This window comes from Lynx canadensis, chromosome D3, assembly GCF_007474595.2.
Source record: "Lynx canadensis isolate LIC74 chromosome D3, mLynCan4.pri.v2, whole genome shotgun sequence".
Lineage (NCBI taxonomy): Eukaryota > Metazoa > Chordata > Mammalia > Carnivora > Felidae > Lynx > Lynx canadensis.
This window is the reverse complement of record NC_044314.2, coordinates 41,624,195-41,638,654: the sequence shown is the minus strand read 5'-3', so window position 1 is coordinate 41,638,654 and position 14,460 is coordinate 41,624,195. Positions and strand designations below refer to the sequence as shown.

General features: G+C 40.1%; 1 protein-coding gene across 1 annotated transcript in view; it reads right to left on the bottom strand.

Moving 5' to 3' along the window:
• Positions 1–13,049, bottom strand: part of DSC2 (desmocollin 2) — a 36,571-nt gene extending 23,522 nt beyond the window's left edge. The window contains 8 exon segments of the mRNA XM_030336995.2: positions 2,750–2,916; positions 4,087–4,207; positions 5,154–5,232; positions 5,234–5,294; positions 5,297–5,350; positions 6,234–6,265; positions 6,267–6,316; positions 12,905–13,049. Of these exon segments, the coding sequence (XP_030192855.1) occupies positions 2,750–2,916; positions 4,087–4,207; positions 5,154–5,232; positions 5,234–5,294; positions 5,297–5,350; positions 6,234–6,265; positions 6,267–6,316; positions 12,905–12,973 (633 nt within the window). The 5' untranslated portion in view covers positions 12,974–13,049.
• Positions 13,050–14,460: the final 1,411 nt, after the last annotated feature.

The following is a 14,460-nucleotide window of genomic DNA, read 5'->3' as shown; positions in this document are numbered from 1 at the left end:
CTGCACGTTTTTCATGAGTGTCATGGCTTTTATCATTATTTCCCAGAACAGTCTTGAAGATTGTTTTGTGGCTTTTTCTTATTTTATTTTGTTTTTAAGTGTTTTTTTTTTTTTAATTTTAATCCCAGTTGTTAACATACAGTGTTATATTAGTTTCAGGTGTACAATATGGTGATTCAGCAATTCTATAAATTACTCAGTGCTCATCATGATAAATGTACTCTTTAATCGCCAATCCCTATTTCACCCATCTCCCTGCTCCTCCCTCGCTCTGGTAGCTAGCAGTTTGTTCTCTACAGTTACCAGTCTGTTTCTTGGACTATCTCTCTTTTTTTTTTCCTTTGTGCTTTTGTTTTGTTTATTAAATTCCACAGATGAATGAGATCATATGGTATTTGTCTTTCTCTGACTGACTTATTTGCTTAGTATAGTACTTGCTAGCTCCATCCTTGTCATTGCAAATGGCAAGATCTCATTCTTTTTTATGGCTGAATAATATCCCATTGTATATATCACTCTTCTTTATCCATTCAGTGGATACTTGGGCTGCTTCCACAAATTTGGGCATTGTAAATAATGCTGCCATAAACATAGGGTGCTTGTATACCTTTAAATTAGTGCTTTGTATTTGGGGGGTAAATGCCAAGTAATACAATCACTGGATTGTGTGGTAGTTTTAACTTTTGAGGAACCCCCCAACGGTGGCCACACAAGTTTGCATTCCATCAACAGCGCCAGAGGATTCCCCTTTCTCCACATCTTTGCCAACACTTGCTTTTCTCGTGTTTTGATTTTAGCTATTCTGCCGGGTGTGAGGTGATATATCACTGTGGTTTTGACATGCATTTCCCTGCTGATGAGCGATGTTGAGCATCCTTTCATGTGTCTGTTGGCCATCTGGATGTCTTCTTTGGAGAAATGTCTGTTCATGTTTTCTGCCCATTTTTTTAATGGAGTTATTTGTATTTTGGGTGTTGTTTATAAGTTCTTTATACATTTTGGATACTAACCCTTATCAGATATGTCATTTGAAAAATATCTTCCCCCATTTGGTAGGTTGCCTTTTAGTTTTGTGGATTATTTCCTTTGCTGTGCAGAAGCTTTTTATTTTGATGTGGTTCCAATAGTTTATTTTTGCTTTATTTCCCTTGCCTCAGGAGACAACTCAGGAAAAAAGTTGCTATGGCTGATATAAGAGAATTACTGCTGTGCTCCCCTTCTAGGATTATTATGGTTTCAGATCTCACATTTAGGTCTTTAATCCATTTTGAATTTATTTTGTGTATGGTATAAGAAAGTGGTTCAGTTTCATTCTTTTGTGTGTGCTGTCCAGTTTTCCCAACACATTTGTTGAGAAGACTTTTTTCCCTTGGATATTCATTCTTTCTTTGTCAAGATTAACTGACCATAAATTGTGGGTCTATTTCTGGGTTTTCTGCCCTGTTCCATTGATCTATGTGTCTTTTTTTATTGCCAGTACCATACTGTTTTGATTAGTACGCTTGTAATACAACTTGGAGTTTGGAACTGTCATGGCCTCCAGCTTTGTTTTTTCTTTTTTAAGACTGCTTTGGCTCTTCAGGGTCTTTTGTGGTTCTATACAAATTTTTAATATTGTTTGTTCTAGCTCTTGTGAAAAATGCTGTTGGTATTTGATACGGATTGCATTAAATCTATAGATTGCTTTGCATAGTATAGATATTTTAATAATGTTTGTTCTTCTGACCTACGAGCCTAGAATATCTTTTCATTTCTCTATTGTTTTGTTTTGGTTTGAAAGTTTTAGGTGCCGGATTTTAAATATAACTTTCTGGATCTTCATTAACTTTGGTTTCTTAGGACTCCAAATTCCCCAGGTGCTGTTACTAGAATATTATCTTATATTCTACTAATTAGGATTTCAGTTATATTTGGTAGTTATATTTAGATTTTTAAGTTACGAATTTTAAATTCAAAAAAGGAAAGTCAGAAATAAAGCAAATGCATGGCTATACATTGTGTGTGGAATACAATTTATGTTCTTTTACTTTTATATATGAATTCTAATTCCAAGTTTTCTCATAACAGCTTTCAGAAAAAGCAGAACATCACAGATACTTAGGAGGCCATGTTGCAGCAATTCTAAACATAAATATTTAATTCTAAGTTTTGCAAATCTATCACTTAATTTGGTCTACTGATGAATAAGTAATTCCTCCAAAGTAGACGTAAGATAATTAAAACGAGTAAGCAAAATGACCAGGTCCTGTTGGAAATCAATACAACATTAGATTAAATTCTCCCATATTAATGCTCATGCCACCATGGGAAGTTAACCAGATGATGAAAGACTGGATAATCTTGATTAAGCAATGTCCACACTCCTCACCTATTCACCACAAGTTAACCTTCTCTTGTTGCAAAAATACTGACATCTAACTTGCAAAGTTCACTGACCTCCCATGATATCTCTCTGTACCCTAAGAGGTTCACAGACCTTTTATGCCACCTGAACCACTGTTTTCAGAGTGGTATTCCCTTTTTCTTTTGAAAAAAAAAAAAGAAGAAGAAGAAAAGTAAAACTATCAGCCAAGACCCAATCTAAGAATCTAATGCTCTTTATTCTATAAAGTTTTTTTTTGTTTCAAGTCTCTGCTATTGGATGTCGCCAGAGCCTAGATGACAAAACTCAGAGAACAGAAGAGGGTAAATGAATTGAGAATGAGAGATAAAGCAGCCAAGCTTAATAATTACTAATACAATATGTAACCTTCAGACTTTACCTCAAAAGTTCATACTGCTCCCGATCCACAGGACGAGTACAAAACAGGTTTCCAGTATCTCTCTCTACATAAAATAAATTTATAGGTTCTCGGTCTACCCCAGGTCCTCTGATGGAATAGAATATAGTGTAGTTTTGTGCGGTGTCAGATTGATCTAGAAAGTAGATATTATATATATAAGAGACAAATTTTTATTTCAGCAAAACTTTCATCTGTACATTCATGCAATCATGTTGCCATTTTTATTGCAATAAGTAATTGCCTCTTTAATTCATTATCATGTCAAATAAAAAACAGGTAACAGAATAAGAAACCTAATAACAGAAATTACAAGAGCAAGGCATGAGAAGAAAAATACAGCAGTATCTTAGATTTCCAGAAAACCTGAGGACTACTTTAAAGGCTAAATGGTACCTATGTGGGACCAAACATTTAAGACTGTAACTGTCTGAGAAAACAAAGTATTCTGAGCATGAAAACTTACCCTTTTGTCATTTTTAAGCGTGAATTGTTATTATATGCAACACAGGATTTGAGACTCTAGGTTTAAAGTACTGTGAGCAGGGCAAAAACACGGAAAATGCTTTCCTTAATTAGTTTTCATTATTTGTCAACATCTTTTTTATTATAGGAGCTGAAGAGAAAGAGTGCAGGAATGGGGTGAGAAGAGGAATGATGTAATATCTGGCAAGTATGATATTCTGGTACTTGATCCAAAAAGCAAATTTTTTCCCAAGTTGTTTTGATACTCTTAGTAAGATCTTGACTGTATATCAGGATGACTAACATAATTATTTTTAAATGATTTCTTTCTCGACTTTAATATGTTCTTCTTCAGCTGCATTAAATTTGTTGGTGGGATTATCAAAAGTTATAAAGAGACAGAAAACGTGGATATAGTCTGATCTAAGTAGTGGACTTGGGGATAAACAATTAACAAGGAGGATGTATGTGTCTTTTCCCCTTCGTGGCATCTGTCTTCTTGTCAGTAATTTTATCTTCTTTAATGGAAGATGTTTTGGGGTTTCTAGACTACACTCTGTGATACCCTTACTAACATGAAATTCATTAAGGAACCATGTGTTTGAGAGTGCTAGATGAGTTTCACAATTTCATAAAAAGGCTTGCATGACTAAAACCTGCAAAAAAATGCATGACGGTGTAAAGATATATATTTATACCCATATATTGAAACATACAATACACATCCTCATTCACTCATATATTCATATGCAACTGTTTTTGAAATAACTGCATACTCATTAGCCAATTAAAAAAAAATGGAAGCCATAGACTTTCACAGTGAAAGGAAAGTAAATTGTACCTGTTGAAGAAAAAGTGGGAAAGGGACCCAAGGAATTCTCTTGCATTGAACAAGGAATAGGAGCCCATCTTCTCTTGGCACGTCTTAGAACTTTCTCTCTAGAATGCCTCTTCTTCAGTACCTACATTTAGAAGACAGGAAAAAAATAATAAAGCCAATGAATAATATACTCTCAAACATTGGAACTCTGACACATCTCCTTTCATGGGGAGCTGGGAAGGTGTAAGCCCATGATAGTGCTTGAAAACCAAACTAAATGTCACACAGCCAAAAGATAACAAAGAAATCATGGTCCTAACTGTTATCACATCAATCTTCTTGAGGAACTAACTTGGTGAGAATATGGAAGAAAGAGAGATGAACGGGAAGCCTAGAAACAAATTACGAAGACAAAAATAAAATTGACTACGTTATCGTTGCCATATTGCCATGCAAAACGATGGGAGGAGAGAGATGCAAAGGAAAATGAATGAAGTGAGTGGATCTCCTAAATCTAGCATATGTACCTTCCACTCACCAGCAACTAGGAAGAGCCAGGGACCAACAGAGAGATCTGTGTCAGAAGGAGGAGAGAACAGTGGTGATAAACTCTCAAACCGCTGCAGTGAATAATGGCCAGTGGCTGAACAGAAGTCATTTGGATCTTTGGTGTCATAATACAATAAGTTCGTATGAGGTCTGAACCTCAACCTAAAACAGTCATCTACTTTTTAAGACTACAAATTATGCTAAGATACATAAGACCTCCAGAAACAGAGTTTTAAAACTTGTTTTGGAAATCGACTCTACAAGAAGATCAAGATAGGCTTCTCTGTGTCTGATTTCAACTTCTCATGCTGGCAGTAGCCCAATTTCTCCTTTTATGTCCAAATAAAAAGTAATTATAACCTGGAATAACTGATATGGCAAAACCCGTTTCCGCCACTTGAACACTGTTAAGTTGTATGATGGTTTTCATTTTTCATCAAGCAAAACCATCCCACATTGTTTCTGATTCCACATCTTCCCTGGTAATGTTACACCTGCAGAAACCAATCATTATGCTGCATGTTTATAGTTTGGTATACCTTTGTTTGATGCTGTAAAAGGACAAGTATTTTCTCTTCCTCTTGGTTGTCAGTGTTGGAAAGTAATATGGTAAATTCCTCTCCTCTGAGGACAAAGAATAGCATTTGTCGTATAGACTGAACCATCTTCTAAAATTTGGAGTCAGGATCACTTGAATGAATTAGACTTGCAGATTGAAAGCACTCCTTCAGGTTAACTGTGGAAAATATACAGAACAATCATTTGTAAGGTAAAACAAAATAATACATAGGTTTAACAGTAATCTATGCTTTTGGGGGCGGGAAGCCAAAAATTAAAATTAATTACACTGACACTTGTAAATGTTGCATTTTTAAAAGTACATATGAAACCATATGGTGAATTAAGTTGTGCATAAACACAGATATCACTTCTAATACCTACTTCATATCCTTCTAAAAAAGAGACATTTGTCCTGAAATAAGGGCATGTGAGTTCTAATGTTTGAATATGTAAACCAACACACAAAAAAGTTTTTCTTTATTAACTGAAATTAGCTATAGAGTAACACATGAGAGAACTGAACTTAAACAGAATCTAGAGAATTAGTCGGCAGCTATTAGATTAAAATATTTCTTAACTCTGTGCATCTATTGTTAAAGAGTCTGATATTCTGTGTTCTCACTGGTCTCCTCCTTCCTTGCACATTTGAGTATGTGAAAAAAATAATTGACAAAAAAACAATATGTGGAAATAAGTATCAGTAAGATGCCAAAACATTTGAGGATTAAATCCAAAAAACAATACCTTTAAACTCAAGAAACAGTTTCCAATGCTATTTCTCAATTTCACAAAGTATATTATAACATATGCCATACCTTTCATCTAGGATAAAGCTAATAATTATTACTCAAACTAACCTTTTTATCTACGCATATCATCATGTTTGTCAAGAAAGGCAATATCTCTTATTGGAATGACACCATATGTACATATGTATTACAGATGATAAAATATCATTTTAACCATTACTTCCAATACAGTTACCCTTCTAAAAATTACACTAATTTTACAAGATCGTACCAAATTAGGATTTATTCACATTTTTTGCAGTTTCTTACCTCTACCAACAATTTTCCAGCATCTAGTTTGGAGGGAAATGTAGCGTGACTTTTTTGCAGGCATCACAGGCAAATGTTAAGATCTAAAATACCAAATCAATATTACACGTTAAAGAAAGATCCTTTTAATGTGTACATAGTTTATTAAATTATAAATTGTATAATTATAAATTAGTTTATACAACTTGCAAAATACAATTTAAAAACATACACTGCAGTAAATTCAGAACAAAATTGTATGGAGGAGAAGAATAAAACAATAGGACCAAGAGTCATAGCTCCCTCCTTCACAAAGCAGGTAAAGTCTAATAAATTCCGTACCCTCTCAGGCTTTTTTTTCCTATTCTGCCAAAAGGAGTTAATAGTAACTTCACCTGATTAATTAGTGAGTAATCGAGGAATTAATGGCAACCAATGTGAGCACTAAAAACTTTAGGAAGGCAGCACAGGTATGTGATTAGGAAAGAGAGAAAAAAAAAAATTACAGAGCCAGCAAAGTATTTCAGGTTAATTGTCAATTGCACATGAGCTACGATATCAAATCAATATATCCTAAACAAAAACCCAATGCTTTAAAATTTTTTTAATGTTTATTTATTTTTGAGAGAGAGAGAGACAAACAGAGCGTTAGTAGGGAGGGGCAGAGAGAGAGGGAGACACAGAATCAGAAGCAGGCTCCAGGTTCCGAGCTGTCAGCACAGAGTCCAAAGCGGGGCTTGAATCCACCGAACTGCGAGATCCATGACCTGGGCCAAAGTCGGACACTTAGCCGACTGAGCCACCCAGGAGCCCCTGAAAACCCAATGCTTTAAAGGAGAAGCATCAACTCATTTCCATGGAGCAATGTGGAGATGATTTATCTATGACCTCACACAAACATAAATACGTATTTATGTTGAAGGCACATCTTCTCATAAATGACCATTAAGGTCATTTTACAAAATATATCACTTAACATTTTTGAAGGAGTTAGTGATTGTGGTAACCATTTCCAATACAATATATATTTGAACCCACTGAAATTTAATTCTGTTCTAACAATTAATTCTGTCTAAAATTAAATTCTGTTCTGTTCTAAAATTAAATTCTAAAATTTAATTCTGTTCTAAACTTCATAACACACACTTCTGAAGATTCACAATTTTTTTCTACAATTTGGAAAGCTTTGACAAAAGCAGACTGCTGACGAGCATTGACACTGTATTTACAAAGGCTAGAAACATAAATGAAATAATCAAAATCTGGATTAAATCTGGATTAAAATGTTTATTTCTAATACACATTTTATTTCCACTACATATGCCAAGACTATTTAATTATCCAACTCAAATTATATAGGAAGGATTAGGCAAGGCTGGGATTACATTTCATTTGGAAATTAGGATGGATTGGAAATTAAAAGATGAGAAGAATGTTCACTGGCCACATCCTCTAGAGAGAACAGGAGTGGAATGAGAAAGTGGAAGAGTCCAGCTCTTCAGGGTGGTTGAAAGCATGCTCTACTTATTCATTCAACCCAACCTTTACAGGTTGCTTACTAGGTGGTATGGCAGTGTTCAGCAATGAACAAGGCAAAGTCTTTGACCCCATGGAGATTATCTTATAATGAGAGACAAAAAAATAAATACACCAAGGTCATATAATGCCAAAGTCACAATGCAAAAAGGTCGCATAATGCCAAGAGATAAATGTTGTGAGAAAAATAAAGCAGAGAGAAAAGGTGACAAAGGGAAGACCAGAAGCCTGAATGAAATGAGGAAGCAACCAGTTCATCAACTGGGGAAGAGCTTTCCAGGTGGAGAACAAAAACAGAACAAAACCCTGGGAAAGGATTTTGCCTGGTGTACGAGAGGAACAAAATGGTGGTCATGGTAGTATAGCACAGTGAGGGAAGAGCGATACCATAGGCATTGAGTGACAATCATGGGTAGATCACATAGAGTCTCAAGTAGAAGTCTAAAACTTCTCGACTTTATTCTGAGTGCAAAGAGAAGCACCCATAGGTATAGAAACTGTGGAGAGGGGCGCCTGGGTGGCTCAGTTGGTTAAGTGTCTGACTTCGGCTCAGCTCATGATCACACGGTTCATGAGTTCGAGCCCAGCGTCGGGCTCTGTGCTGACAGCTCAGACCCTCAAGCCTGCTTCGGATTCTGTGTCTCCCTCTCTCTCTGCCTTTCCGGCGCTCACACTCTCTCAATCTCTTCAAAAGCTAACAAACATTTTAGAAAATTAAAAAAAGAAGAAGAAGAAGAAGCAGTTGTGGAGTAGCGTCAGGTGGCGAGCATTTACATAGACTCATTCTGGTGGCCCTGTGAGAACAGACTGTAGAGCAGCAAGAGTGGAAACAAGGACACCAGTTGGAGGTTCCAGTAGAAATCCAAGAGAGGGAGGATGGTGACTTGGACTAAAGTAAAAACAGCAGAGAAGATGAGATACGCCTAGATTAAGATAATACTTTAGGGAACAGTATTCATCCATTCATTCATGCATTTAACCATATTTGCCAAATGTCTTCTATGTACCAGACACAGAGCAGTAAACATGATCCTCGTGAAACATTCAGTTCAAGGGTAAGACATAGTCATAATTCAGTAAAGTAGGATAAATGCTCTGCTAGGGAGGTACAGTTGCTATACGATGGCCTTGTGGTGAAAGCCAGGTTGAGGTCACCTAAAGAGTGGCTGTACATGAGCCATGTCAAAGGAGGCAGAGCTTATATGTCCCAACACAGAACAAGCCTATTTGAAACCCAGAGAGGACACAGATCTGAAAACAAATCTCGAAAGGCTGATGCTACAAGAGGGACAAAGTTTAAACTGGATTCAACAGAAGTAGGTTTTGGGATAGATTCGAACAGTGTTAACAACATATGTAGATCTTTTTTCCTAAAGATAATAAGAAACCAATGTTTGTTTCAAGCAGATAATTACATAAGCAGCTTCCTATTGGAATAAGGTGAGTCTGAGCAGTGTGGAGAATGGATCAGGGAAATGATTTTCATTTCCAATAATGGCAGCTAGGTCATTCAGGAAGGAGAGAAAAAAACAAAAAAACAAAACAAAAAAAAAACCCCACCATGCCCAAACTAAAAATGATGGATACATTTATAAAAAATTTTTTATCTTTATTTATTTTTGAGAGAAAGAAAGAGCATGAGCAGGGGAGGAAACACAGAGAGGAGACCACAGAATCTGAGGCAGGCTCCAGGCCCTGAGCTGTCAGCACATAACCTGACGCGGGCTCGAACCCACAAACTTCGAGATTGTGACCTGAGCTGAAGTCGGATGCTCAACCGACTGAGCCACCCAGGCGCCCCAAGAAATTATTTTCAAAAGCAATAAAAGTTAGAATGCCAGGAGTAAACTTAACAAGAAAGATATAAAGTCTATTGGAGAAAATCGGAAAACATTTCTGAAAGACACAAAAGTAGACTCACACAAAAAGAAAGATATTATTTTAGATAGAAAAAAATCAACATAAATATATCAATTTTCACCTAAGTTAAATTATAAATTTCATGATCCCAATATAAACCTTAACAGTATTTTTTTCTGGAACTAGACAAGCTGATTTAAAAGTCTTAAGTAGGGGCGCCTGGGGGCTCAGTCCGGTTAAGCGTCCGACTTCTATATATATATATATACAATTCTATATATATATATATATATCCCATATATATATACCATATATATACCATATATATATATACATATATATATACTATATATATATATATATATAATATTAATATATCCTCAATGGTGGGATATGCTATCCATCAGAAAATTTCTTTCTGTCTAGTGAATATACAACCTTTATGGGGTGAGAAGGAGCTGGTAATATATACCAAAAGAATACAGTCATCTATACTTTGTCTGGCCATCCCATTTCTGGTAATCTATTCTATGCACATACCTGCCAATACATGAAGTGACATTGCACACAAGTTTATTCACCGTGACATTATGTATAATAGCAAAAAGTATAGCAGGAGTGTTGGAGAGAAGCAGAGATATCCATAAGATATTTCTGAAGATAGACTTAATGGGAGTTAATGATGGATTTGGGCAGGGGAACATTGAAGAAGGAAAAACAGCTTCCAGACTTCCTACCTGAGCAATAAGGTGTATAGCAGTGTCATTCACTGAAATACATGACACGAGAAGAAAGCAACATTGTCTGAGAAGATAATAAATGCTGTGTCATACATCATACTAGGGAGATATAAAGACTTACTGTTCAATGAAGACATCCCAACTAACAAAATAAATTTAGTACAAGTAGACACCTGTGTATTTCACAGACAGAGCATGATTATGAGTGGTCAGGAAGGTCAAAAGAAAAAAGGAGTGAATTTCAATAAAGACACAATCTACAAGGTGGAATTGTATAAGGAATGGTTTATATTTAGCAGTGGGGATCCCTTATGACCTCAGAGATAAAGCAGCCTCGTTAGGTGTTTAGGTAGAAACCAGAGTTCGAGTGATTAAGACGTGTGCAAGGTGAGGCAATATTAGGAAGTGGAGAGAAGCTGATGTTTAGAATGGTGAAGGATTAGTTGGGTACAAGAACAGGAGGAAATGTAAAGGGCGTTCCCCCAGTGAAAGGAATTACTCCTTCTTATTTAATAATATCTTCCACTCAGATGCTCTTTGCACATCTATCACACTTGAGGCTCACCACCACAAGAGCCATCTGAAGCAGGCAGGACTTTGTACAGATACATGCATATGAGCATCAGACGAGGCCCTTCCAGCTAGAATGCAGCAAGATGAGGGGTGTGTCAGAGCCAGCACTTTTTTCCTGTCTACCCCACTTCTGGCCTATCCAGCTTTGAAACTAAGAAAAGCCAAGGAATGAGGATTATTCACCTTTTTTTTTTTTTTTAATTTTTTTTTTTCCACGTTTATTTATTTTGGGACAGAGAGAGACAGAGCATGAACGGGGGAGGGGCAGAGAGACAGGGAGACCACAGAATCGGAAACAGGCTCCAGGCTCTGAGCCATCAGCCCAGAGCCCGACGCGGGGCTCGAACTCACGGACCGCTGAGATCGTGACCTGGCTGAAGTCGGACGCTTAACCGACTGCGCCACCCAGGTGCCCCAGATTATTCACCTTTAATTTATTCAGTTTATCGACGTTCTTGTAGAAAGGATCTGAGATCACACAGAGAAGACTTGCGTGTAAGCATATGTAAAGCAACGCTATTTATGCCCAGGCCTATTATCATCCATGCTTAATCACCCTTTTTCCTTCAAAGAAAATGGCCAGTGGTTTAAAAAAGTGGCAACTTTATTAGGGATCTAACCGAAAGTACTTCTTTGTCATCACTACATATTTTGCAACCGTTATTTATTCCATTCTTGGTTTTCTCAACAGTAAAATATTAACTGCTGTGCACCTGGCCCTTTCTATGATACTAATGTGCCCTGGGAATTAATTAAGGGTTTTAAAGTCCATAGAATTCCTAGGGAAAGACATTGTAATGATAGTACAACTACAATTTCACGACCTAAAATTTTAAGGAATTCACTGCAAGCTAAGAGCGACTGAGAAGCGAAATTATCCGAAATTTCAGCCCCCCAGTTCCAGCACTCCTAGAAAGAAATCTTCCTGCTGTCTGTTCTCCAGGTTTGTCCCCTTGTCCTTCAGAGGACTTGAGCTCCAATGCCTGGGGCTCAACGTGAAACGACACTACCGAGTTGAGTACTCTTGGCACCTGGTCTGTTTAATTTTTCTCCTTGTAGAGGATTTAGGAACCCAATCTGGGAAACCTCCGATCCCAAAGTCTCCCAGGGGCTGTCCACTCGCACTAAATTCCTGAAGCATCTGCCACCCATCCCCCTCCCCCCCCCCCCCGCATGTGATCCCAGTCTTTTCTGCCTGGGAGGGGTACTGTCCCTCCCCAAATAAGGCCACCCCCTTTCGCTCCCAGGGTTAGCTGGGTGGGGTCGTTGCTACAGTTCTTTAAAGTGGGAAAGAAGTTAGAGCAGAGGAATCCAGATGCCTCTGGGGGAAAGAGATCCGGACGAATATTTCCCTAAAGACTAAGGGGCTGGCAACCGCACTCGGAGACACGCAATGGGAACTATACAAAGGGTCTCCTAAGGCCCGCCCATCTACCGTTTCCGGGTGCAGAGGGTCGAGACCACTCCCCTACTCTCTCTCCCGACTGCCCCACCCCTCCCCCAAAACACACACGCTCAGAGAGACTCAGAGCAACCCCCGCAAAGGAGCGCACTCTGTGACCGAAGGGCGCGCACTTCCGTCCGGTCCGCCCAGCGCTCGCCCCAGCCGGGGCCGGAACCGAGCACCGGGGCAGAAGTGGACCGTACCTTCCCGGGGAATTGCAGAGACCGGGAGGAGCAGCGCTCCCCGCTCGTACCCAGAGGCCACGGTTTTGGAAAGGCGTTTGCAGCTCACGCCTGCGTCTCTCTCTGCCTGCGCTGAGTACATCTACCGCCACACTACTCCTCCCCTTGGGGATCGAGGCGCCCAGGTCGCCAGCCTCTTTCTGGCAACCTTCCCCTATTCCAACAGCTCCATTTGTTCAACCAGCCGGCGCCCCATTAACCCCCGCTTTGCCCGCCACCCCCCCACGCACCGCTGCTTCCAGCTTTCCCCCATCGGGAGGAGCCCCCTCGCGGAGCCGGCAGCCGAGCGCCACTCACCGTGAGGGTCAGCAGCAGTTGCCGGCAGAGGGCTCCGCTCCGGGAGCGGTGGGGCGGGTCTGACGCCATGGGAGTACTCGGGACAGGTCACCCGCGCTGCACCGGGAGGCCGGGGCGAGCGGGTCGGCGGGGGCCAAAGGCCGCCGGCGAGAGTCGGCAGGGCCCGCCGCGCAGGAGGAGTGCGAGGCACAGGAGGAGGTGGCGCGCGGGGAGAGGCGCTTTCTTTTCTGGCTTTGGGTGAAGCGCCTGCCTCGCACCCAAGGGGCTTTTCCTCTGGCCCAGGGTGGGGCTCCAGGCGCGTCCGAAAGACACCGATCGGCTCCTCCTTGGGATTTTCTTAATGTCTTCATTTCTTTAAGAGCGCAACAGGTGGGAACTCCCTCTCGCCGCCACCCTTTTACCTGCGCTAGGTGTTTCTCAGCAGCGGACGCCACCTATATGCCCCATGCGCCCCCCCCGCGCCGGTGGCCGCCTGGAGGATTAGCAGCTGGCCCTGCCAGCAGAAGCCCTGACTGTACAAAGACTCACTCCCCGGGCGCGCCGGGCCGCGGGAAGGGGGCGCGGACCTGGGCGCGCTCCCGCGCCCCGACTCGCCCCGCGCGCTGCCTGCTCCGCCAGTTGTTGGGAAGTCAGTCTCAGACCCGCAGACACCAGAAGAGCTGGAGCCCCGGATTTTATGCGAACGGCTCTGCCAAGTCGTACCGAGAGTTGATTCGGTGGCCTCTGCTGGAGTAAATTTACTGCAGACATCCAAGTGCCGTTCAGACAGGGTTTTCATCTGTGGCACACCTTTCTTGGGGGGTCTTATTTTTGTTTTTAGAAATTCCCATACCCAATATGGCAGTGATGCAACAAAATTACCAGAAGTTAAAGACGTTAATTGATTAATTAATTAATTAATTAATTAAGGGAATCCAGTTTACAGAATAATAATAACAAAATCAAGGGTAAGTTACACAGAAAACGGATCTCTTGAGGCCCTAGATGCTGACTAAATGTGAGCTCCTGCTGTTCTCCAAGACCCTCCCTTGTCCCAAATTAAAGCACATCCACCGACCCTTCTTATAACTGATCTCCTAAAGCGGACTCCTGGACATCTACTGGAGATGTCTCTCTTCCTTTCCTACCACCGAAACCAGAGTTTGCAGTAAGACAAGAAAAAGAATGGGATGCAATTTATGTTTGGCTTGCATGGTACTTAAACTAGGTGAATTATGGCAGGCCTCAACCTGGAAAATTAAAATATAAAAGCAGTATGCTTGCAGCTCTCCAGAAAACAAGGACAGGGCATTCTGACTCCTTCCTGCACCTCTTTTCAACTGCAGACTTAAACCCAGGAAGTCCCTCCACAAAGGAGAAACTTGTCTGTCCCAAATTCATTTGGTTTGTCTCCTCTGGGGTGTTTGGAGAAACCTGTTTGAAAAGCCAACCACGTCACTGACAGCATTTCAGTTCCTGAGAACATGTACCATCCTATACCATTATACACAGAGCCAAAATTATTATAATACTGACCATATAGTTAAACTCAAAAGCGATGTCAAACACTACAACGG